General features: G+C 42.3%; 2 protein-coding genes across 3 annotated transcripts in view; one reads left to right on the top strand and one right to left on the bottom strand.

The window, feature by feature from the left end:
• Nucleotides 1-9,109, bottom strand: part of LOC134397808 (uncharacterized) — a 36,729-nt gene extending 27,620 nt beyond the window's left edge. Inside the window, exons 1-3 of the mRNA XM_063124814.1 lie at nucleotides 9,050-9,109; nucleotides 3,636-3,725; nucleotides 1,703-1,771 (exon numbers count right to left, since the gene is read on the bottom strand). Of these exons, the coding sequence (XP_062980884.1) occupies nucleotides 1,703-1,771; nucleotides 3,636-3,725; nucleotides 9,050-9,109 (219 nt within the window). The remainder of the gene's footprint in view (nucleotides 1-1,702; nucleotides 1,772-3,635; nucleotides 3,726-9,049) is intronic.
• A 344-nt stretch (nucleotides 9,110-9,453) lies between these two features.
• On the top strand, nucleotides 9,454-21,897 carry MSANTD3 (Myb/SANT DNA binding domain containing 3). Of its 2 annotated transcripts, XR_010025672.1 has the most exons (4): nucleotides 9,454-9,808; nucleotides 15,065-15,514; nucleotides 18,289-18,750; nucleotides 18,902-21,897. XR_010025672.1 is itself a non-coding variant. In XM_063130816.1 (3 exons), the coding sequence occupies exons 2-3, from the start codon at nucleotides 15,097-15,099 to the stop codon at nucleotides 18,696-18,698; spliced, it is 828 nt and encodes a 275-aa protein (XP_062986886.1). In that variant the 5' UTR covers nucleotides 9,454-9,808; nucleotides 15,065-15,096; the 3' UTR covers nucleotides 18,699-21,897. The 2 variants fall into 2 exon arrangements, 1 of the variants encoding a protein (XP_062986886.1); XM_063130816.1 differs by having other exon boundaries at nucleotides 18,289-21,897.
• The last annotated feature ends 3,809 nt before the right edge of the window (nucleotides 21,898-25,706 follow it).

Here is a 25,706-nt window from a genome sequence, read left to right as displayed (position 1 = left end):
CTTTCCCAGGCCTATCTGGAGATGCCGTCAACTGAACCCAGAAAGTTTGCATGCAAAGCATGTGCTCTACCACTGAGCTACAGCACTTCCCTGGGGTGGCTGCATTTGTTCTGATGGGTTACAAGTTCTATAGAGCTTGATTATTTAAAAAAAGGATAATTTACTTCCCCCATAGTACAATAAATATAAAACAGTGTTTAAATTAGTAAGTTTCTACACATACACAGGAACTTGATTTACTGCATTTCACAATTTACTGCAATTATAAGTTCAGAAATTCTTAATTCTAAGAAACCACAATTAAACAGTATACCATTTTTCAGAATTGCAGCAAGTAAAGCATAATTTAGATAACTAGCTTCTTCTCTGAAGTTCTGTATAGCTAACATTTCCTTGCCACATTATTCCAATTCTAGCTCGCTTGCAATGGCTGCCCGTATGTTTCTGGGCTTGATTCAAGGTGCTGGTTCTAACCTTATGAAGCCCTACACGGCTCAGGTCCACATTACCTGACGGAACACCTCTCCCGACATGAACCTATCCGTACACTATGCTCAACATCTAAGGTCCTCCTCCGGGTGCCTACTCCAAGGGAGGCTCAGAAGACAGCAGTGATCTCCCTGATGATGCCCTCCTGGCACCAACATTGTTATCTTTTTGGCGCCAGGTCAAGACTTTTCTCTTTTACCAGGCATTTAGCAGCATGTGATTAATTCTTTAATCGATCCCAGACATGTTTTAGGTTTGGCTGACAGCTCAATGGCTGTTTTTAGATATATTTTGTCTTTGTGTATTCGGTCTGATTTCTGATTTTATATCTTGTATATCTTTTTAATATTTTAACCTTTTGTAAACTGCCCAGAGAGCTTTGTCTATGGAGTGTAAATAAAGTAATATTCTTTCCAATAACCCATTGAGGTAGATTACTATACTTCCATTATATAGGAACAGAGACAGTAGCCAATACTGAATTCCTAAGTCCCTATGTAAAACAGGCTTATAAAAAACTACTTGCTTGAGATGAACAACCTATTGCAGGGGTGAGGAACCTTTTTCAGTCTGAGGGCCATATCCCAGTAGTGGGCAGGACCAAGGCAAAGTGAGTAAGGCCAAAGGAAAAAAAAACAGCATATTGTAGCTTAAAGTTCTCATTGCCAGTAACTAAGCCTTAGGGGAAGCATTTCAAGCTTTTAGCCTGTACAAAGGCTGGGAACTCATCAAACCATCAGGGGTTGGAAGAAACTGGCAGTGAAGTTTTAAGAAGTGTCCCCCCCTTTTAAGCCACAAATAACTAATATTTATATACACACTAGTAGATGTTTTAATAGAGTATAACATTTGTGCATTTATTTATTTTTGAAAAAAATGTCCTAATACATCAGATCACACATGCTTATCTTCATTTTTGCATTTTGATAAGCCAATAGAAGCAATGTAGCTAAGGTGAGCTCAAAGTATGGTCATTCACTCCTCCCCATAGAGAGGGGAAAGACAGGGAGGAAACACACAAGCCCAAGACCTGCTCTCAAGCTCACCACACACTTGACGTGATGTCTGCAACTTTAAAAAAATAGTTTTAGAACCTAGATGCTTCCTTGACCCATTTTGAACCTTAGTTGTATTTCATCAACTTGGAATCCTTTATCTGTAACTTAATGGAGTCGCTTCCATAAATTTAAGATGCAAATGGAAATGTTCTTACCGCTTTGTGTTTGTAACCAAGGAAATGGGTTTGCAGGTTTACAGGAGATGCACAATAGATTTTGCAAATCTGTAGGAAGGAGATATTTTTATAATGCAAAAGACAATACACATAAATATAATAGGTAAAAAATAGAATGTATTTTTAAATAATACAGAGGCAAGTGGACTCTGTTGGTTATTCAAACTGCACATGCTTCATTGGAGCTTGGCAACCCAGAGCAATGTTTTAAGTCAGTTAGGAAGACTGACAGTATTCTGTTTGAGTAATCTTTTCCCTTGTACCATCAAACATATAACCCCTTTGGAGATGACATGCTAAGGAAAGCTGATCTCACCCAGGGACTTGGTCACAATGAGATAAGAGCTCAGTATGCAGCAGCAGTGAAAAAGGGGAAATTGATGTTAGGAAAGAACAGAAGGTGGACTGAAAATAAAATGGCCACATTTGGAATACTGTATACAGTTCTGATATACCATCTCTCAAAAAGTACATCAAAGCATTGGGAAAGGAAGAGAAAAGAAAAACAACAACCCAAATTACAAAGAGCAGAGGCACCATCTACAAGGAAAGACTAACGTGATTGAGGCTTTTTAATTGAGGAAAAAAAGATGAAGGGTTTAGGGAAACGACAGAGTTTACAAAATTATGAATAGTGTGGAGAAGGTGGCTCAGGGTCAACAACACTGCTGTAGGTTTAAATCGGACCAATGAAAGTATTATTTCACTCAGCAATGTAACCTACAGAACTCAATGTATAAGATAAGCTGATGTCAATGAGTTTAGATGTTAAAAAAAAAGCTTATGGAGGCTAGATCTATCAACACCAATCAGCCATGATACCTTCTTATTTAGAGGCAGTATACATCTGAAATCCAGATGTTGGGTGATAAACAACTGGAGAAGTCTGATTCATGACCTAGTTTTTGGCTTCCTAAGGGTACCTGGCTAACCACTGTAGGAAACAAGTCTGCTGACTCAATGGACCCTTAACCCAATGCAGAAGGATTCTTCTTATGTAGGGATTCTAAACCCTGTCCAAGGGAGATTCGCTCCCTGTTGAAGGGAGATTAGCTGGAACTAGACCCTTCAAGATGTGGAAGTAATCCACATACAGCATCTTAGGCGGGGCCTCCTGGGAATGAAAAAGGGAGCAGATTAGGAGAGCAGTAGTAGGAGATGGTACTTCCATTATATATACTACTAATGCCCAGGGATAATGAAAAATAGAAACTAAATTTGAACACTGACATTTCTACAGTCAAGAACAGCACAGGTACTCCCATCAAGGGGTGAGGATTTTTATCTGTTTGGTGAAGTTTTTATAAAACTGCTATTTCTTTATATGTCTGACTCTATCCACTCCTCATATCATTGATGCTCTCACTGCTGTCTGTAAATTGTATGGGCTGACGGCAAGGAGAAACAGAGTACATTTAATAGGAAGAAGCTTGGTACCTCTTTGTCACAGTGTATGCCTCAGGAAATCTCAAATTAAAGCACCTAACCCTTTCTCTTAACTTCCTGCACTGTAGGACTGGAAGTTGCCTGTATCACAGTAGGATCACCCAAGTATTAACGAAAATATGAGCCAAAGACAACTGATACAGGCACAGTTCCCCACATACATTGACTCTCCACTTCATGTGCAAACAAGCGAACACCTTTGGGCATCTGTACATGGTATATAAATGTCTTTCATTATATCAGACAAGCAAAGATAATTTCCCCTTTTATTCAACTTGTAGAACACAGAAGTTGCACTCCAAATACACATCTGCTCTACAGACTTCAACTGGTTTAAAAGTAATTCTATCTCCACCTAAGAATCCTCTAATGGAGAATTCTCCAGCATCCTTTGGAAGAAACCACAATGCAGGTACATCCTAGAAACCATTCACAGATCTCATAATAATGAAAACACAATGCTTACATTGCAGTAGTAAGGGGTGGCATTGTATGGTTTGTAGTCTTCAGTTTCCATCCTGGAGAATTCAACAGGGAAGTTATCCACATACGACAACTATGACAATATATGAAGAAAGATTTTAGTTTGACAAAACATATTCGAGTTCTGTCTGAAGAGAGAGTTACTATATGCATCTCAAAAGTACGTCCATATATCAAATACATGCTGCTAAGGCTCTCTATCAGCATGTTATGAACACATATAGGTAGAACATAGACAAGGATTTGGTATTCCTACCTCAAGCTTTTAGAGTCCTGTCATACCAGAATCCTTTTGCTTGTTGAATGTTACAGTAACAGTCCAAATATATATGATCATCAGCATTATAATATGTTCTGAAGTGATTTGAAACCAACAAGTGGACCTATAACAGAAGCTGCAGTGTGAGTACCCCAGTTCAGCAACCTGCTTGTTCTCTCACTCTAGACCTGACAGCAATGGCGGTGATAAGGTGGAGCAGTATATGCTTTTGCCTACTTGTTCACTGGCTCTTTGCCCCTCAAGTAAGTGGTAGCAATGAAGAGAAAGAGAGAAGGAAGAGCAACAGCAGCGGGTGACAATGTCTGAGTTCAGACGACACGCTAATCAACGGGGGTGGGGGGAAAGTGGAGTGGAGGATAGGAACAAAATGGAAAACAACCGTTGATTAACGTGTCGTCCGAACTCAGCCAATGACTGTGAGAAGGTTGTCTGAGCTGGGAGTTGAAGGTCTGTGCTGCAGTAGTTCCAATCCTACATGGATGGCTGATTCCAGAAGGTGGTGCTGGGGGATTACTGCTCTGTGCCTTGTCAGCTATGCTTTGGGGTTCCACAGGGCTCTATCCCCCATGCTGTTCAACATCTACATGAAATCACTGGGGGACGATAACTGAAGGTGTGGGCTGAGTGTCGCCAATATGTGGATAATATCCTGCTGTATTTCATCAAATCCAGGTGAGACAGTGGCTGTTCTAAATCAGTGCCTGGGCACAATAATGGTTTGAATGAGTGCCAATAAACTGAGACACAATCTAGATAAGATGAAGGTATTGTTACAGGGTAGTTCGTCTACCTGGCTCAGTGATGTTCAACCTGTTCTGGAGGGGGCTGCACTTCCCCTAAAGGATCAGGTCGATAATTTGGGGGTGGTCTTGCATCCAGAACTGTCACCTGAAGCGCAGGTGGACTCGGTGGCATGGAACACCTTTTATCAGCTTACGCTAATATACCAACTACACTCTTATCTGGACAGAGATAGCCTAGCTACAGTTATCCATGCTCTAATACCCTCTCATCTGGATTACTGTGGCATGGAACACCTTTTATCAGCTCACGCTAATATACCAACTACACTCTTATCTGGACAGAGATAGCCTAGCTACAGTTATCCATGCTCTAATACCCTCTCATCTGGATTACTGCAATGCATTATATATGGGGCTGCCTTTAAAAACGTTCTGAAAACTACAGCTGGTCCAAAACAGGGCAGTGAGATTGTTAAAAAGACTGACCAATGAGATCGTATTATGCCAGCACCTTTCCAGCTGCACTACCAGTCCAAATCTGTCAAGAAATACTTTTGTAAGCCGCCATGAGAGCCTTCTTTGGCTGAATGGCGGCATAAAAATGCTTAAATAAAATAAAAAGCCCTAAACAGCTTAAGGCTAGATTATCTGAAGGATTGTCTCTTCCCACATGTACTTGCCCAGACCCTAAGGTATAGGGTCTGGGCAAGTACAGTTTATACTGTTTAAACAGTTTATACTGTTTTTTATGTTTTTTAAATTTTGTATACTTTTAATGCTTACCATTTTTTAATTGTTGCAAACCGCCCAGAGAGCTTCGGCTGTGGGGCGGTATATAAATGTAACAAAATAAATAAATAAATAAATAAGGTCATCTTCAGCACTCCTTCTCCAGAAGCCCCTGCCAAAGGAAGTGATTTGGGTAGCTACCAAGAAGAGGACCTTCAGGGCTGTGGCACCCCAGTTGTGGAATGAGCTTCCCAGAGAGGTTCGCCTGGTGCCTATCTTATGCTCTTTCCAACGTCAGGTGAAGACCTTTTTATTTTCCCAGGCATTTTTGTCTTTTAGCTCAATTTCTTTAAATCTTTGATTGTATTTTAAATTACTGCATTGCCACTTGTTTTTGTACTTTAAAACTATCGTATGAAACGTTTACATTTTATATTGTATGTTATTATGTATTCTGTTTTTAATTGTTCTGAATGGCCCAGAGAGGTTTAGCTATTAGGTAGTATTGAAATGTCATAAACAAATAAGTAAGGTACACTCACTGAGGGAGAAGAGCAATTGAGGTTGTTTTGCCCAAGGGCTCTCCAAAACCTGAAGCCAGCCCTGCAGCCAGCCATTGCCTTCCCTTAGGATACTGGATTCCATTCTTTACCATTTCCATCCTTCCTACCTCAGCAACACTCTGCATTCTGTGGCTCCTGGTGATGCTTTGTCTTCCTTAGGCTATTTTTGGGTCTCCTCCCCCCCCTTATTTTTTTCTCCCTAAAACATTTTTCAGCTTCTGCAATCCAAAGCATGACACCTCTCCCCTGTTTCTCAGTGCCCCCTTTTGGGTATGCAGCCATAATAATTCAGTACCTGGGTCCAGGTTACCTGCAGGATCGCCTTCTCCCATATAATCCGCCCCACACACTCAGGTCCTCTTTCGTGAACTTACTTCAGTCAGCTAAAACTAGTCTGACATCAGTTTCCCAAAGGACCTTTTCTTCTGTCGCCCCCAGATTGTGGAATGGCCTGCCAGAGGAGATTCGTAAAATTAACTCTGTGTGATTTTAAGGCAGCTTTAAAGAGTAGCCTTTTCCGGCAGACCTATCCAGATCAATGTAAAATCAAGAATTTTTAAGATGTATTGATTCCTGTTCTAATGTTGTTCCCCACCTTGATCCAAAGGAAGAGGTGGGTAAGAAATAAATGTATTATTATTATTATTATTATTACCTGAGTTTGCTGTCAGCATTTATGATTATGATGGGAGCCACAGAAAAGCTCTATTCTCATAGTCCTGCCCTGGATTTTGCTACTCAGTCACTGTGGGATATGACACAATGCTGGGAACTAGCTTTTATATAAGGAAATTTAGTTGTTCCACACACACTCAAATATAGACCAATTTCAAAGTTCCTACATGTATTCCTAAATGCCTACACAGAAGGAGCCTCCATCCATATAAACCACCTATATACAGCCAATCATAGCTTCCTGTTATGTGTGATAACTCACACATAACAGAAGCAATATGCTTCTTCTGACACTGAAGTATCTTCCATGTAATATGCAAAGCAGCCATAAACACACACACACACACACACACACACACACACACACACACACACACACAGAGCAGTTAAAAATTTCATACTACCCAACAATGAAGAAAACTAAGCTCCCAAGAGGCCAACAGCTGAACAGAATGCCTCCCAAAACAAGCAGGACTCCATTACAGACACATAATGTTGTAAGAACATAAGAACCAAGCTAGATCAGACCAAGAGACCACGTAGTCCAGCATTCTGTTCACACAGGAGCCAACCAGCTTCCCAAGGGACATGAGCACAAAAGCACCCTCCCGCCCATGTTCCCCATCAAATGGTGTACTGCCTCAGATACTTGGGACCTCGATACTTGAGAGAGCGCCTCTCCTTATATATGCCTGCCCGAGACCTTAGATCTGTTGGAGGAGCCCTTCTCCGCATCTCACCAATGCAACATATTCGTCATGATGGGACAAGGGAGAGGGCTTTCTCTGTGGTGGCACCCCGACTGTGGAATGCCCTTCCCTTGGAGGCCCGATTGGTGCCAACATTGATTGCATTTCGACGCCAAGTAAAAACATGGCTTTTTAACAAAGCCTTTGATGGTTAAACTCACTGGCACATTGTTTTAACTGTATCTATTGCTTTTAAATTATATATTGTTTTACCTTGGATTATGGTTTAATTTGTTTTTAACTGTGTATATTTATTGTTTTATACTGTATGTTTTTATCTGTACGCCGCCCTGAGATCTTAGTGATATAGGGCAGGATATAAATATTTTAAATAAATAAATAAAATGTATACATACCAGCCAAATACACCCCGGGGGGGGGGCACACAGGAGAATATGCTACCAAAAAAACAAATAAATAAAATTCTCAAATGGAATTTGTTACCCTAACATGTAACAAGGGCAGGGCCGGTGCTACCATAGAGGCCACTCAGGCGGCCGCCTAGAGCGCCAAGCTAAGAGGGGCACCAGGTGCCGTGCAGCACTCATGCGTGTTGCTGGCTGTGAGCTGGACCCCGCACCCGCCCAGCCGAAGCGAAGCCAGGGACACTGGGGTGGGGGGGCTCCACGTTTGGACTTCTGCCTGGAAGCTGCCCTCCCAGAGCCACTCTAGCCACCCAGAAGCCGCCCTCCCAGAGCTGGGAGGCTGCTGTCGCCAGAAGAAGAAAAAGCAAGCTCGACCCTGGCCCAAGCCAGCCTCTGCCTTACTCCCGAGGAAAGGGCACCAGGTCGCCTCGCTTCTCTTCTCAAACAGACCGCGATGTCCAGGCAGGCGGGCAGGCGGGACTCCCTCTCCCTTCCCCCAGGAAAGCTAGGGACTTGTGGACTCCTCATAAGGCAAACTCTCCTGCTTGGCGATCCTGCACGAGTGGATCAACGGGACTTGCATCCGAGAAAGCATTGCACCAGGAGGCACCAGTGCGGCCCGATCCGCCTATGCCTCCTGGAAGCCTTATTCCCCCGAGTAAATGTGAGGAGGGGATCAGGACACAAGGCTGCATAGCGGGTTGCGTTCACATGGAAGTAAGTCCCGGTGAATTACTGACAGCTGGGTCCCAAATCGAAGTGAGCCAGTCCCAGCTCTCCACTCGCCGCACACGTTCAGACTTCCGCGCAATTTGGGGCGGGGGGGGGGGCAAGTAGCTTGACTTGCCTAGGGCGCAAAATAGTCTGGCACCGGCCCTGAACAAGGGCTACGAGCTAGGTAGAGAAATTCAGGGAAAAGAGAAAAGCAGATCTAGCGTCATCAGCCATGAGAGCTAAATAGAGCCTCCATATTCAAAGGCAGTCTTGTTCGGCACTGTGGGCTTCCCAAAAGCATCTGGCTAACAGCTGCAAAAAACAACAACGTGCTGCCCCAGATCAGCCTTCCCCAACCTGGTCTCTTTCAGATGTTTTGGACTACAACTCCCGTCATGCAGCCCACAAGCCATGCTGGCTGGGGCTAATGGGAACTATAGTACAAAACATCTAGAGGCCATCGGCTAGAGATGTCTGAGCACGATGGGCTTTTGGTCCGAGCGATGATCCCCGCAGGCTTCCACCGAAGAGCGACCTCCACCCCGACCTTCTCCGGCTTAACCCTCGTGAGTAACTCACAGGCCGCAGCAGCCCTCCACCACCAGACTCCACCGCTGTCGGAGTGCGAGTAGCGCGCATGCGCAGGATGCGCCTTCTTCTCACGGTCGGACCTGCTACAGCGCTGCTAGACCGAAAACCAGGTCTGGATCATCGAAAGCGAGGGAATGGCGTTAACCAAGCCGCGTTCTATTCCTCTGACTAAAAGGCTTGTCGAAGGAATGACAGCGTGGAAGTGGGAGCAGGCGCGCCCGCCGATGCCTGCTGTTCCAAGCACGGAATTATGGGGTGCCGACCTCTGTGCTCTTGCCCATGAGCCACATCTGAGTTTGGGAAGAGCAGGAGGGGCGTGGTCAATGGGAGGGAGGGAGGCGGAAACAGGGACGAGCCAGCCTCCCAACCCAGTCACGGAGAGGAGCAAACGAGGTTGATAATGGTGGTTGGGGCTTTGTTAAGAGCCAGGGTTGCTGCTGTGCTTTGCAGTCTGAGGCTGCTGGGCGTCTAACGCGCAGGGAGGTCGCTTTCTTTGCTCCCCGGCCCCGGGGGCAACAACAACAACAACAACAACGATAACATGAACACTCCTCACTATTGTTTGGACCACGGTTTACGTGCCTGCATTTGTAAATCTGCAGTGGCGAGTGCGCAGGCAATAGGTGCTGGGGCGTCCTTTGTAACGCTAGGAGCTGTGCTTCCTTTTATCTGAAACAGACGAGGAAAACCGGCAGCATCGCGGGGAAAGAGGAAGCCTGAGAAGGCCTTGATGCACAAAAAAGCCTGGTAAAACAAAATATGTATTGTTTGTGTTTATTTCTAAAGAAGATTTCAGACAAGCACTTAAAAAAAAAACCCAACTAACCCCCCCTTCTGTGATCATTTGCTTTAGGAAAGGTTTGGGATGCCTTCCAGATGTGTAACAGGTTGGGAAATGTGTAATTTGACTGTTTGAGGGAGAATACGAAAAAGGGTCAGTGGATCACAGCTGATGGTTTTGTGCTCCCCTTGTGGCACCACTTCGTCATGGATAAATTAGGGTGCAATCCTATACACGCTTAACTAGGAGTAAGCCCTATTGAATATATTGGGATTTATTTCTGAGGAGATATGCATCAGATTGTGGTATTAGGATGCAATTATATTTGCACTTATGTAGGAATAAACCTCACCCGAACACAGTGGGACACTTCCGAGTAAAGGCGTAGTAGAGTTTATGAATATCTGTCATTCAGATTGATAGTACACATTTCATTATGTTTGTTTTAGTAACTTTAGTTTTAAAGTCCATGAAATTCTGATACAGGAATGAAATCCGTGCCTTTTCCCCCAGTTTTTACCCCTTTGTAACATATATATATGCAATGTTGCATTCATATTAGACTAGGGTTAACCCTCTTACTGCATTTATTGCTGATAATCTTTTGCCATGTGTGAACTTAACCAACGCTTCAATCTTATGCCCAGAGGCTACAGTATTGATATGCAGCACAGGTTTATGTGAGATGTAAACTTAAAGACTTGATTATTTGCTGATAGGTTCTTTAGCATTCGGAGGTACTTTGCTACCTCCAAATATAAGAGGCACTCCACTGATTTTTACGCTTGTGTTTCATTTATCTGCACTGTATTCTACACTTCAAGGTCTTAAGAGTTTTCTGAAACCCTATATTGTAAAGTGGCTGAGAAGAGCTACATACATCTCAGGGTTGTTATTGTGGAAGAAAAACTTCTAATTATCCCCCAGGGAAACACAGTGACTTTTCCATGGTGTTTACAGGTTACTTTCATGGCCAAGTACATGACTTACAGCTTGATCTAGAGTGCATGTTTTAGTTAGAGATAACATATTTCCAAGTAAACATGCATAGATTCAAAATGTATTGTGTATTTTCATCACTTATGCAGGGCAAGTGCTTCTGGTGCTAAATCTGCATTTGGAGAAGAAATGCAGTTTAGGATTAATTTTTCCTGGAGTTTATGAAGGGGTGTTGTTGTATGAGTTTGAAGGAGTTGAGAGAGACTGGTACTTCCCAGTGGCTGTGTCATCCTAAACTATTCACAATTTATGTTTGGGGAGGAGGTTGGGTTAAGAAGTATTTGAATACTTTTGGTATTTGAAAGCTAGTCAGTCTTGGAGCTAATTGTTCTGGCTTTTCAAATGCATATGGCCTAGAGTTGGATGTGCTGGATAGATATAGACGTACTATGAAGGTATTTGTGTTGGAGAGAAGACGAAACTCCAATAGTGTGCTCCCAAGTTTTTATTAGAGTGCAATCCAATGCATGTTTAGACAGAAAAAGTCTTACAATTCCCAGCATCCCCCAGCAAGCATGCCTGGCTGGTGAATGTTAGAAGCTGAAGAAGTTTTTTTCTGTTGAAATATGCATAGGATTGTGCTCTTAGTGAACTTTTGCAGTGCTATTTAAGAACATAAGACTATTTCAACAGGTGACATATTCACCAGAAGATCTACATTTTCACAATATTTCTTGTCTCCATTCTTACATCAGTTTAGTTGATTAGCATCCTAATCCTGTGCTAGTTTAGGAATACTTAAATAAAGCTGAGATATCTTGCCTTCGGTTCACCTGTATATAGGATCTGGGTGATTGATATGAGATCTTATAAGAGCTTGTCACACAGACTTATACACCTTTTGACTCAGCAAGCTAAACACAGGCCATTAGCCAGTATTGATTTTTTTTAAATGATAAGTTTCTTTTTATAACAATAATTTAAAAAGCCTGCTCAACAAAATCTGAACTTGACATTAATCTATAATAACTCCAAGACCATGAAACCTAGACATCTGAAACTTGGCATGCATACTATCGGGACCATGTAGGTGTGCACCTTGGGGTTATTTGGTGTTTTAAAATGCATTAATCAGTTATAATTATTGAAATGTGCCCTCAGCACAGACTTCAGTCACTTGATGGCAGACTTCCGAACCAGTGCATAGCTCTGCAGTCAACACAGTTTGAGACCCAGGGGGAGTAGTCCAAGGGACAATTATACGGCTGCCCCTCCTTGCTGTAGGTTAATCCGCTCCCACGGAAATATACAGGCTTCTCCCTCAGGGAGCTTTAGGAGTCACTATGGCAGGGACCATGCCTAGGGGTGCCACCAGGTGTGTCTTCACTCAGACAGAGCAGGCACTAGCTGTAAAGCTTTGCCTGATGGCTTCAGTGTATCAAACTAAGGGCCGTTCCATCCTATATGAAGCCAGGTCCATTCACTAGTATAAAATAAGAACAGAACTTAACACAAACATGTTAATGTAAAGCCTACCTTTATAATCCCTTAAAACTGAATCTGTGATGCTCTTTCTATTAAATACAGGAACCAGTATCAAACACTAAGTAAAAAAGCTTCTTTCCTATAAACAACAGGTTTTGATTTAAATCAGTTCATCTCGCCATCAGTTATGTATGGCAGCCCACAAGGTCTCGATAAACCTGTCCTTGCTGCCTACCAGGGACCGTAAAAAAAAAGACAGGCGTTCTCAAGCACCAGACAGGGCATTGTACACAACCATGGCCTGTGACTGAGTTCATAGATCATGTGGTGGCTTACCGTACTCACCTACATTCTTTAAGCATCTGGGATCTGTGTTTTAGAAGTCTGGTGTCTAAGTAACCATGACTGTAACTTGTCATGAATCTACAACAGAAGGAAGATATAAAAAGGAGGGGGAAAGTGGTTGATGGCTACAAGTTCAATCGCATTTTTTAAAGCTCAGCTAAAAACTTTTCTTTTTTCTAAAGCTTTTAAAACTTTATTTTGATCTGACTTTTATACTGTTAGTTTTACTCTACCCTGTGCCTGTTTGGTGCATTCTCTTCTCCTTCTTATTGTTTTATTATGATTTTATTAGAATGTAAGCCTATGCAGCAGGGTTTTGCTATTTTATTGTTTTACTCTGTACAGCACCATGTACATTGATGGTGCTATATAAATAAATAAATAAATAATAATAAGTCATGGAGTCTGTATTAGTGACATTAAAGATAGAATGTGGGAAGATGCTGCAGACATTCAAGTTAGGCTTTTTCAAATTGCACTTAAAACTCTCCCAAGGGCTGCTGGGATAAAATAATAATAATCAAACAACGGTTGATCCCTCCAGTTTCTGAAACTAGAAAATCCAGTAGTAAAAGTTGAGTAATAAAGCGACCACTCCTGAAGAAGCCCACCCTGGACCCGATGGTATTAGGCAACTACCGCCCAGTTGCTAACACTCCTTTTTTAGGGAAGGTACTTGAGAGGGTTGTGGCAGAGCAACTGCAGGCACTCTTGGAGGATACTGATTATCTAGATCCATTCCAGTCTGGGTTCCGATCTGGTTACGGGACTGAATCAGCCTTGGTCGCTCTGATGGATGACCTTTATCGAGAGAGGGACAGGGGGAATGCAACCCTGTTAATCCTGCTCAATCTCTCGGCGGCTTTTGATACCATTGACTATGGTATCCTCCTGGATCGACTCTGTGGGATGGGCCTCGGAGGCACTGTTTTACAGTGGTTCCGGTCCTACCTACGGGGTCGTTTTCAGAGAGTAGCATTGGGTGAACAGTCCTCGGTCTCCTGGCAATTGAGCTATGGAGTGCCGCAGGGCACCAACTTGTCCCCAATGTTATTTAACATCTATATGAAGCCGTTGGGAGCGGTCATTAGGGGATATGGAGCTAAATGCCATCAATACGCTGATGACACGCAGCTCTATCTCCCTGTGACAACTGAATCAGGTGAGGCTGTGCAAGTCCTGGACCAGTGCCTAGACTCAGTAATGGGCTGGATGAGGGCCAATAAACTGAGACTAAATCCTGGCAAGACGGAAGCCCTGTGGGTGAGTGGTTCCCGAGTCCAGGAGACCGGCTCGTTGCCTGTTCTGGATGGGGTTGCTCTGCCTCTGAAAGAACAGGTTCGTAGTTTGGGGGTACTCTTAGACCCATTTCTGTCGTTGGAGGCTCAAGTAGCCACCACGGCTCGGAGTGCCTTTTACCATCTTCGGTTGGTTCGCCAACTATGGCCTCTCCTGGACAGGGATAGCTTGACCACGGTGGTACAGGCATTGGTAACCTGAAGATTGGATTACTGCAACCCGCTCTATGTGGGGCTGCCCTTGAAGCTGCTCCGGAAGCTGGAGCTAGTGCAGAATGCTGCAGCTCGGCTGTTGTCTGGAGCTGCCCCTTTCCACCATGTAACTCCTCTGCTGAGGGAACTGCACTGCTGCCTAGTCGCTACCGGGCCAGGTTTAAGGTTCTTGTACTTGTGTACAAAGCCCTAAACAACTTGGGACCAGGATACCTGAGAGAGCGCCTTCTCCCTTACCAACCTGCCCGGTCACTGAGGTCATCCGAGGGCCTGCTCCTGGTGGTTCCACCTAGATCCATCCTCCGATTGGAATCCACCAGGGGAAGAGCCTTCAGCGTGGTGGCGCTCCTCCTGTGGAATTCCCTGCCTCTGGAGGTCAGGCAGGAACCAACCTTGTACTCCTTTCGGCACCTCCTGAAAACATCTTTATTTCATGAAGCCTTTCTCTAACATGCAGCCTTGGATTGCTGTTATTGCTTCTTTAAAATTTTGTTTTAACTGTTTTTATTCTGTTTTTATTAACATTTTGCCTTGTACACCGCTCTGAAATTTTTTCAATGAGGAGCGGTATATAAATATTCTAAATAAATAAATAATAAGAACTGACTTGGTGGATCAGACCAAACGCCCATCCAGGGCATGAAAAATGATAGCCATCCCTTGCAGTTTGTACTCCGTGTCTGGTATTCTGAGATACACTACCTCTGAACGCTAACCCTTCAATTAGCTGGCATGATGGCTAATAGAAATTGATAGATCTTAATCCTACATGCATTGTCTTTTAAAGTCATCTAATTTAGTGACCGTGACAACATCTTGTGGCGGTGAGATATAAATTGGGTGAAATTGCGCTGCCTTGAGTTTGTCCTGAACCATGCTGTCAATGTTTGCATAAACTAATTCATGCTTGCAAAAGTAACCCATCTCTGCTGGTTTCCCTAGATTGTCTTGGCACCCTGGAGAATCGACAGAAAATGCAAAACAGTGAAGTGATAAAGCCTGCCAAATACTTCTCTGAAGTAGAGAAAAGTGTGCTCCTTGCACTAGTTGAGAAGTACAAATATGTACTCGAGTGTAAGAAAAGTGACGCCAGGACTATTGCGCTGAAACAACGGACCTGGCAGGCACTTGCTCATGAGTATAATTCTCAACCAAGTGTATCCCTCCGAGACTTCAAGCAGCTAAAGAAATGCTGGGAGAACATCAAGGCACGGACCAAGAAAATAATGGCACATGAAAGACGAGACAAGGTAAAAAGGTGTATTAGTCCACTTATAAGTAATCACATCCTAGGAAAAGAGAAGATCACCAGCATGGTACCTGAGCAAGTGTACTTTTTGCAGAGTCCACCGGAAGAAGATTCTGAATATCAGCCCGAAGCTTCCAGCCAAGGTATTCAAGCTGCACCATTCTTGTAACTTTATATTCCAAAAGCTGATAAAAATGTTGTGATTTATTTATCCAGTGATATCTCTGTAATGATACCAGTTAGCTGATATAAGCAAATTAACATGGTCTAATCCACTGTTCTTTGGTTAGTGAGTTGTGACTCACAACAGGGTTGTGCCCTGTCCTGAGGGGTGTTATGGCAGCAGCAGCAGCAGCATTTTCTACCTTAAAGGTTTTTTTAAAAAGAGAAGGAGAAAGATGAAGAAAAGAATGAAATCTTTTTAAAATTTAAATAATATATATCTTGCCTTTTGACCCCATACGTGTGTGTACATGTTCTTAATCTGTTGGTTTTTTAGATAGTTTGCTCAGTTCATAGTGATTTTATTTTTAAGCCACTTTGTCAGAATCCAGGGTTGTGCAAGCAGAAGTCTGTTTGCATGACGGAACTTTCTCACTCTTTCATTTCTCCTGTAGCCCTCCATGACCCCTGCTCGAAATCTGCTCCTAAGACTCCTGCAACCCTCTGGAGCAGTTTTTGAGGGTGTGGGGGGGGTTGCAAGGGGGAGGGAGAAGCACACACCCCGATCAGATGACAGAAGCAGAAAATTCTGCCAGCAGAAAAATATCGATGTATTCCAGTTCATTCTAGCTATAAAAAGGAGTATAGATTTTTAAATATTTGTGAGTTTATATAATATTTTAAAATATGTGTATATATGAGTTTACAAAGAAATTCTTCAAAACCCATAAAGAATTATTAGTTTGCAGTTGAAGTTAAAACTGAGTCTTAGGTTGGACAACTGCCACATTTTGCTCCAATAATGTAGCCACGTGATGTTACTTACGTTATATACCTTATGTTACATACCTGTCATTCAAACCATTTTTAACTAGTACTTTGAAAACGTATGTGTGAAACAACATGTGAGAAGGCATGATCTGAGCTTCTCTGAACAGGTGTTAAAAGTCGGTGGCTCCCTAGAGTTTTCTCCTTGCCTTGAGTAGAAAGAGTACTTTTTGCAATTGGAAAGGGGTTGGGAACCTTTGTCAGCTCAAAGACCAAATTGACTCTGGACATGCATGTTGGGGGCTGAATGCTGGCATGTGGCCTCCATTGTGTTGCTTCCCCCACCCACATAATTGCCCAGACTCATTCTCTCTCTCTCTCTCTCTCTCTCTCTCTCTCTCTCTCTCTCTCTCTCTCTCTCTCTCTCTCTCTCTCTCTCTCTCACACACACACACACACACACACACACACACACACACACACACACACCACACATTCCCCCTTTGTGAAAATGCCCCCATCCCATCTACAATAAGGGGTTTTAAAAGCCTCCATTAGCATCAGTGGAGGCTTTTTAAAAGAAAGGTTGTAGCAGGGGTTGAGAGATGTTGAGGTGCTCATTGGGTAGGGGGAATTAGACCTCCCCTTCATAGCAGTGACCCCTCCTATGAAAATGCAGTGGGAGTTGAAAGCAGGGGAAATGTGTTATCTCTGATCCCTGTGGAGTTTGGAAATGAGAAATTTTGGTTTGGCGGGCAGAAGGGTGGGGGCTTGGGATTGGGGACAGGAGACTGGGTGTGGAAATGGGCCAGGACAAGCTTATGGGCTGTATCGGGGTGGGGGGACAGGGCAGAGTTTCTACATGCCTGCACTAGGATATGAACTGTTATTGTGTAAACTGGGAGGGGGGTTAGGGCTTGTCCAAGCACTTTAAAGGATGGTCAACATTTCAAAGTTGAGAACTTCAGGGGTCCACAAATCACCTTACCGTGGTGAGCATCTTCCCGTTCTAGTGAACTTGATGAACTCTAGCCGCCCCTCTTGAGCTTGGTGCTCAGGAGGGCGAAGATTTTCCCTCACAGCCACATGCTTCTGGGGTGTTTGGAGTTCCTCAAGAGTGCAATGCAAAGCAGACAGCCTCCAGCCCTCTTCCTGAACATGCAGCTAAGGGGCATGGGAGATTGTCTCTAACCTCCTGGTATGTTTTGGAGGTGCTCCAAGCGCCTCCAGAAGTTAACACAGTGTCACCCAGCCAAAACTTGCACAGCCCCTGAGATTTCCTAGCCTGAAGGGAAAGCTTCAAGACTGAGGGCAGACAATATAATTTTAAGAGTTGACAGTGGTTTGAGAGAAGCTTTACTTCCTCTAGCAGATGCAGGCACGTACACATCTTTCTTTCTTTTTTGCCCCTGGTCGCCTCTGGCCAAACAAGCTTTGCAGGTTTCTGAAATGATGCCAAGTTTACCAAGCCTATGTGCTAGAGGTAAAAGTGAGGTGCATGTGCACACCTTGAGCAACAATCCCAATTTCAAACTGCCTTCAGCCCTTGAAAAAAAGGACAACCCTAGCTTCTGCCTCCAGCCTATGATGATAGTTTTAGTTTTATGCTAGCACAGAGTGGCCCATGATGCCATCTAGTAGTATGCTGAATGTATTTCAGTGGCACATGGCATACTTTTAGTTGTGTTGTAGTTCACTACCATTCTTTAAGGAAAAAATAGCACATTGATATCCCACCCTTCTTGCAAGCACGTCAAGGTGATGCCCTTTTTGTTCTCACAATAACCACCCTGTTAGGTGGGTAAGTGAGAAATCATGACTTTTTCAAGGGCATTCAGTAAGCTTCATATAGCTGGGTGAAGTTGGGAATCCCGGTTTTGTAGGCACATGTCCATCAACCTGTCTAGTACACCACACTGGCTTTGGGTTGGGTGGGAATTGAAAATCACTTTGCATAAATGTTGGCTGTTTTCTTTTATTTCCCCAGAACCTTTCACTGTTATAAATAGAGAACTCTGTGATGAAGATAAAGAACTCGTACATTTCCAGGTATGCGAAGGTACCTCACAATCTGAGCCCTCCTGTTCGGCAGTCAGAATAACTGGCAATAAAAACTTCAGAAGTAAGGCTGCCCAAGAGAGCGATCTGAAAAAGATGCACGAGGAAGAACACCATCAGCAAATGTCTATCTTGCAGCTGCAGCTGATCCAGATGAATGAAGTCCACGTGGCAAAGATCCAGCAGATCGAGAGGGAATGTGAGATGGCCGAAGAGGAACACAGAATCAAGATGGAGGTGCTCAACAAAAAAAAAATGTACTGGGAGAGGAAACTCCAAACCGTTACAAAAGAGTGGCCTGTTTCGTCTTTTAACAGACCATTCCCCAATTCTCCCTAGAAAATGCAGTAGCAAGCAGTAAATTGGACCTAAGTCACTGGTGTATTAGAAGGTGATGGTGGGGGTGGGGGGAGATTTAAAATTAAATATTTTTAGTGTGAGAGAATGGCAGCCCAGTTGGCTGTGAACAAACATTAAGGAAGACCTAAAAAAAATAATTTGGTGTCTAACTTAAAACAAAACAATATCTCACTTTCCTTCAGGCAGATGGTATTTCAGCTTCTGATCGGACAGTCACATACACACAACAAGACTTTTTCAAAGTCTATTGGTCTTTTCTCTGGTGGCCGTGGCTGTTCTACAAAGTTCTTTCATGAGATTGGGAATTTTATGTATTTTATTTTCTGGTTGAAATTTCAGTTTGTTTTGAAGAAACAGGAAAACATCTTTGGGTTAAAAAGTGACGTTGGGTTTCTCTCTCTAAACTTAGAGAGAGAGCGGGGGGGCTGCTAGCAGTTGTGCAGTGACCCAGCTGTGTCATTCAGCAAGAGTGAAAAGAAGGGAGAAACGAATTCTCAGGATGCTGAACTTTTTATTGTAGGTTGTAAAGCCCAACGCGTTTAACAATCAGAGAAAGACATTCTGTTGATAAGATCTTTGCAGACATCTTCCTACGACCCCCTGAAGAAGGCCTTGAAAAGGTACAGGCCGAAACACGTCGGGCTTTACAGCCTACAATAAAAAAGTTCAGCATCCTGAGAATTCGTTTCTCCCTTCTTTTCACTTCATTGGATGCTTTTCTCCCCCTGCTTTTGCTTTCCTTCAGCAAGAAGAAATATATCCTTGCCTGGTTTTCCCTTTGGAACAGTTAGTGTCAGGTGGGGGAAACAGCAGTATCCCAGCAGTTACTGTGTAAGGAGAGGGAATACAAAGCTTTCAACCAACTGGCTGGTTGGCTCTTTGTTTGGCCACAGTTGCTGGGTATGAGGGAAGTGTGTCCTCCTCGCTCCTCCACCTCCCCAACATTACCACTTAGGCATGACCAGCCTGGCAGCTACAGAATTGAGACAAAAAACCAATTTTTCCGGCATCTTGCCTACAGCAGAGAAAGACATCTGTTTGTATGTCTTATAGCCTGGTCCTATGCATGTTTAGTCCAAAGTAAGTGCACACAGAATTGCAGTCTTAATGTGGTAATTGGCACAGGACCTTCTAGTTTGATTCAATTCTGGTTGTTCAACTTCACTTCATGTCAGTATCTGGTGCAAGTCAGGTCCTGTTGTTTGCGTAAGTGGGTGGGCCTCTTCATGCTGCCCATGTCTCTTAGTCCCTGTCCATAAATGCCAGATCTCTAAAGTGAGGCAGGGAGGGGCTGAGTGAATAAGCACAAACCAAAATATACAGGGTTAAAATGCAATTTTACTATGTAACTTAAGAGTTGTTTAATGCATTACATTTTTACATGTATATGTCTGTGTGTAAAAACATAATGAGCACACATGGCGAATACAGGTTCAGCTGGGGTTGGCTATGGCTCCCTGCTGCCACATGTCCACATACATGTGCCCATATGTACACAGGCTTACAGCCACATAATGTGTGAATCAGCCCTTGGAGAGCATTCACCTCTGAATACAGGTGTGTCGCAACTATCCCAACATCCTGTAGTCGCCACTTTCAACTCTTCCATCTGGATAGTTCAAGAGTGATGTATGAGTATGGCTTTTCCCTCCAATCTTTCAGTCCAGATCAGTGGGTAGAGTGTGGATTTTTAAGGAGCATTGGTGATTGTGAGCTCAGATTAATTCAGAGTAATTACCACCTGGGTTTTGGCAATACACAAATCCACTGCACAGAATTGGCAAATGTACTTGCTCTATGGTCTGTTGTCAGGCTAGTGTGAAGAAATGCATATTTGTGGGAAGAGCTGGAGATCCACCATCCATGGGTACAGATCTCTTGACCTGAAGACCTTACTGTGCCTCACTCCCCTCCAACAGGATCAAGCCCCAAGAAAACAGGACTGAGTCAAATCAGGTTTTCTTTTTTAGTTCATTCCATTGACCATAGTGGAAACGCTTAAAATAAGCCAGGTACAAACAGCTGTTCATTCTAACATTTATAATGGGAGGAAAGTAAACAAGACTGATGTATTATTTTAGTAGTGGATCTGTTCATTACAACTTACTATTAGACAATTCTGTTCAATCTATTTAAACATCTAATCCATATCTAAATTGTACACCGGTTGACAACTAAGGGTGCAATCCTATGCATGTTTAGACAGAGAAGATTTCCTACAACTCCCATCATGCCCCAGCCAGCTATGTTGTAGGACTTTGTGTCTAAATATGCATAGGATTGCATCCCAACTGATTTCCAGATTTAAAGAAGTGTACCAGACAGTTGGAGGAAGAAAATGGGAAAATAACTACAGAGAAGTGTAGTTATACATGTGAGATTTTCACAATTTATAATTGAGTTTATAACATTTATCTTCTTCCAAAGAAAAGGTCATGCAAGTTTAAAGGCCAATGCATGTTCTTCATTAGTTCTGAGTGAGTGGGTAATGATCACAGCTAGATAATACTTTACACGTAGTTACATAGAAAAGTGCCTGGTGGACCACAGTTAAAAGCCAATTCGTGTAGCGTTTTAAGTGACCAACATTGAATTCAGAAAAGTACAAAAATAAATGGTGCAGATTCCAAACTAATCCTAGAGAGAATGGGGGAGCAGTTGCAACCTTGGGCTTCAGGAAAACATGAATTGATTTTGAAAAAAAGCAAGATGTCGGAGAAGGCTGTTAGGCTACATTTCATTGGCCTGATCATTTTAGAATCAATGGTACCTGATGGAGTTATCTGACACAAAGAAAATTGGGGCTCCTATTGAAGAAGGAATTTCAGCATGTGCATGTGATCCCACCTATGCATGACAAGTTGCATCTGCTAAACTTCCCTCTTCTGTGCAACTAGTAAATGTATAGAGCCCTATTTCTTTCACATCTGGGCAGCCTAGTATACAGGCGACTAGATCACAAAGAACCCTATTACAAATTCTTCTGGAGTGTGACTGGCCTATGTGTCTTTGTCAAACCAATATATTGCAGTGCCACTGCTACTATCAGTTTAAACTTAAATGCGTCTTAAATTCTGATCTTCTAGGTCTGCCAGGTGGTGCTTATGCATTTTAATTCCCCATCGCAGCAGAAGACAAAATAACCACTGCTTTCTCCTACCTCTTCCTACCATGGCACTTTTTGTCTGCCCACCTGCTTTAACAATATGGAATAAAGGTCTGCTGAACAGCAGGCCGGGGAAGGGGTGGCCTCTGAAGAGATCATGGGAGGATCAGGTGGGAGAAGCTGTATCTGTCTTGTTCCCCACTTCATCAGGGAATTTAAAAGTACAGCACAGATCTCGTAAGTTGCAGCCTCCTATCTTCTCCCATATAAACGTCCACAGGGGTTACTGTAGTCTTCTGAGTATTAGTTGTTGTTGCTGCTATAACATTTAGTATGTTACATGCTTTTAAAAGTTGCGAAGTAGGCTTGATGATGATTTATTACATTTATATACCGCCCCATAGCTGAAGCTCTCTGGACGATTTACAAAAGTTAAAAACAGTGAACATTAAAAACAAATATACAAAATTTAAAACCATAAAAAGCATAAAATACAAACAAACACACAATATCTGTTTAAAACAACTATTCTGGGGTAGTTAAAAAACTCAACATATGCTGTTAAATGTTGATAAATGCCTGGGAGAAGAGAAAAGTCTGACCAGGCACTGAAAAAATAACAATGTTGATGCCAGGCGATCCTTCTCAGGGAGATCATTCATTCTATGATTAAGGGGCCACCACTAAAAAGGCCCTCTCCCTTGTTGCCATTCTTCGAGCTTCCCTCAGAGTAGGCACCCAGAGGAGGACCTATCGTAGCCTGAAGTTCTTCTTCGTGGTTATTTAGCTTGCTACAGAAGGAAACGGAGATTTAGCATATATATATATATATATATATATATATATATATATATATATATATATTACTATGGGACATTCTCCCACACACACTTCCCTTCTTTGAACCTTAATATGAAAAAAGGATAATCTTCCCAATTCTGTCATCTTTAAATCCTTTCCCTTAATATTTGAATTCTGTATTCCCCATACCCAAGTGTGTTACCGCTTTCAAACACCACTCTCAAAAGTTTAATGCCTTAACCAATTAGGTTATTACAAGACCACATAATTGTCATCAGTCATACAATAATTAATGGAGCATTTCGTTTTCTAATGCATGATGGGAAAGAGTGGTTTATTTACTCAACTAAATTTTAGGTTTAACCACCTCCCCTTTCTTCAACTGGATGTTTATAGGCCATACATTGAGCTTCAGTTTTTCAACAGTTTGGAGTGGAGTTTTATTCTACTGCCTTCCCTGTGTGTAATTCTGTTGGTGGAGAGGAACACAAATTGCAATACAGTTTTGGTACCAATTTGAGGTGCTTTCACATCTTCCGCCTTCTAGAATCTTAAATTTTTAAGTACTACTTTTATCATTTCTTTTCTTGTTTTATTCCCGTTTGGACTTCTATTCAGTGTTATCCCGTTAAGAGGTTTATGTTGGATATCCTTTTCTCTATGAATTCTCTTTCAGTCATTTAGGTAATATGAAGAACTTCACATTTCATCTTGTTTTCTCCAAATTAGTGAAGTAGGTTGCTGGTATATTGGAGACAGGAGTGTTATGTATTCCTCACTACAACTAAAAAAGAAGCATAATTCAAATTCTTCATTATGCAATCCTGAATTTTGTTATCTATATTAATTATGCCATGTATTTCCTTAGCTTGCACAATTTATTTTGGTTTTGCTGATCATGGGGAAAAATAATAAGCTATGCAGAGTACAAAAACTCTTCCCTCTGACTATCTGAATTTCTCACATACTTTAAAGTTGTATTTTCAGCCATAAAGGCAAGCAACTTCTTTTTTTTAAAAGGATGCTGAGATTTTTAGGATTTTTAACTCTTGTGTCTGATACTAAATTCTGAGTTTCCTGAACATGTGATGAATTACAGAATACACACAACCCTGATTAATCAATCTGCTATTATGAACAAGGGGAATTGTATTCTCATTCAATACAATTACTTGCATACCTACAAAAGAGCAGGATGCTAGATTAATGAAAATTTAATGAATTTCAATTTATGTCTCTCATCATTGCATAGTTTCAACATTCTGTTTCCAAAGGGTTGTGTGATGTTGCCATCAGTTCAACCGTACATCTTGTTGTCTAGTTCTGGTTGCTAGTATAGTAAGAAGATGGCTTTTGTTTTTCAGTACTTTCTGTTCTTTATTCTTAATGTTTGATTGCTGTGAAACAGTCAAGGCTTTCTTATCGGATGGGATTTCAGTTTGCTGACTCTGTTTTTCAATCTTGTTATTTTTTTAAATACATATAACTGAAAAATATTGCAGGTAATACAGTATATATTAGATTGGTGGTGGTGGGGAATAACCAAAGTATCATCAACATTCAGAGAAGTGGCTGGAAAAAAAACCAGAAAATTGGGACACAATATTGAAGAGAACTAGTAGTTGGCTGTCAAATGTACAAAAACAGGCTCCCGTGGGCTGCTTGATGATGCAAGTGTGGGAATGGTCTCCATCTCTTTGTTTGACCTTGGAGAAACGTAATTGAAATGGTGTCACTCTCGAAAATAGTGCATTTGAGTGTTGCACACGAGAAACAAAATGGCCGCCATTGCACACATTAGAGACATTTCCAGAACTAAGTCTACCATGTCTGAACCTAATATAGTAAAGTCAAGATCCAAAGAGCTATTTTAAGCACACTCAGGGGATGCGGCATGCACTGTGGGATATTTCTTTAAACATCAGGCCCAGTGCTGTACTGCAAACAGCTTTGGAAAGTCATTTCAAAAGTAGTTTGCCATGAGATATGGAGAAATACTGTTTGAGAAACATAAGCAAAAGGTCCTCTTAGGCACGTAGTACCGGTTTGGTTTTTTTGCATCCTGGCCATAGTAAGTTTCAGCAAATTGAGGCTATTCCAAATTGTTAACCAGTGTTTAATACGTGGGAGGGATTACAATTTGTAATTCTAAGCGGTGAGAGGTCTGGCAGAGGTTAACACTTTTGTTAACAAACTTTTTGTTTGGAATGTTCTTAAGTATATAACAATGACAGATTAGTCTGCTACTTTCTCCCCAACTCTTCTGATAAAGCTAAATACATATGGACGCTCATGCTGAATATTTGTTAAACGTGTATCCTTGTGAACTTCCCTAAGTTGCTCTTTGCACACTCATTTTCATTTTCTGTCGGTATTCATAATTATAATTCTGATTCAAGCCCCTGCAAATTTCACAGCAGACTACTTAACCATCTAGCAGCTTCCATCTCAGGCCTGTACAAACTTGTGATCCACCAAACTCAATGCAGTAGTAACAAGCCAGATATTATGGCCTGTCATGTAACAAGCCCTGCTGTTATTGTGGTCCTGGTAAGCAGCACAAGCAGAAGGTATATTGACTCACCACTGAGCTCTGTTTTGCTTTGATGGGTTCACACCTTAATTCGTGTTTATCACCATTTTAGTGAACGATGCTTAATACATAACACATCTTTCTGTTGAGACTGTCTTGATTTCTAGCATTTTTTTCGTAAAATGTCATAACAAACAGAAAACAACCTCAAACAAGCAATACCATTCAGAGCCACTGATTAGTCTTTTGTTGAGTCTCTTCTCCGCCCTCACCCCATGACTTGCTTGCCTGTGTAGGTTTATATGATGTGTTGTGTTTGAGCAGTGTGCCCTACCTTGTCTTAAATATAATTGGTTATCTTATACAAAAACTGGTAAGTACTGATCATAAACTACAGACTTCGCAATCCACCTCATAACTATGGGTAGCCCAGGATTTGCCAGTTATAGTGGTATTGTGGTTGGATTGCCAAAATAGGAGCAGTGAGGCATAAGGGTCTAAAGAGATGTTGCTTTCCAGATCCAATAGCAGAAGTGACAAAACTCCT

Source organism: Elgaria multicarinata, chromosome 1, assembly GCF_023053635.1.
Source record: "Elgaria multicarinata webbii isolate HBS135686 ecotype San Diego chromosome 1, rElgMul1.1.pri, whole genome shotgun sequence".
NCBI classification, from domain to species: domain Eukaryota; kingdom Metazoa; phylum Chordata; class Lepidosauria; order Squamata; family Anguidae; genus Elgaria; species Elgaria multicarinata.
The sequence above is the reverse complement of the archived record's forward strand: the minus strand, read 5'-3'. Positions and strand labels throughout refer to the sequence as shown.

Coding starts and splice junctions, on each gene's coding strand:
- MSANTD3 (XM_063130816.1), top strand. CDS start 15,097: ATGCAAAACAGTGAAGTGATAAAGCCTGCCAAATACTTCTCTGAAGTA. Junction 15,515..18,288: donor GCCCGAAGCTTCCAGCCAAG/GTATTCAAGCTG, acceptor TTATTTCCCCAG/AACCTTTCACTGTTATAAAT.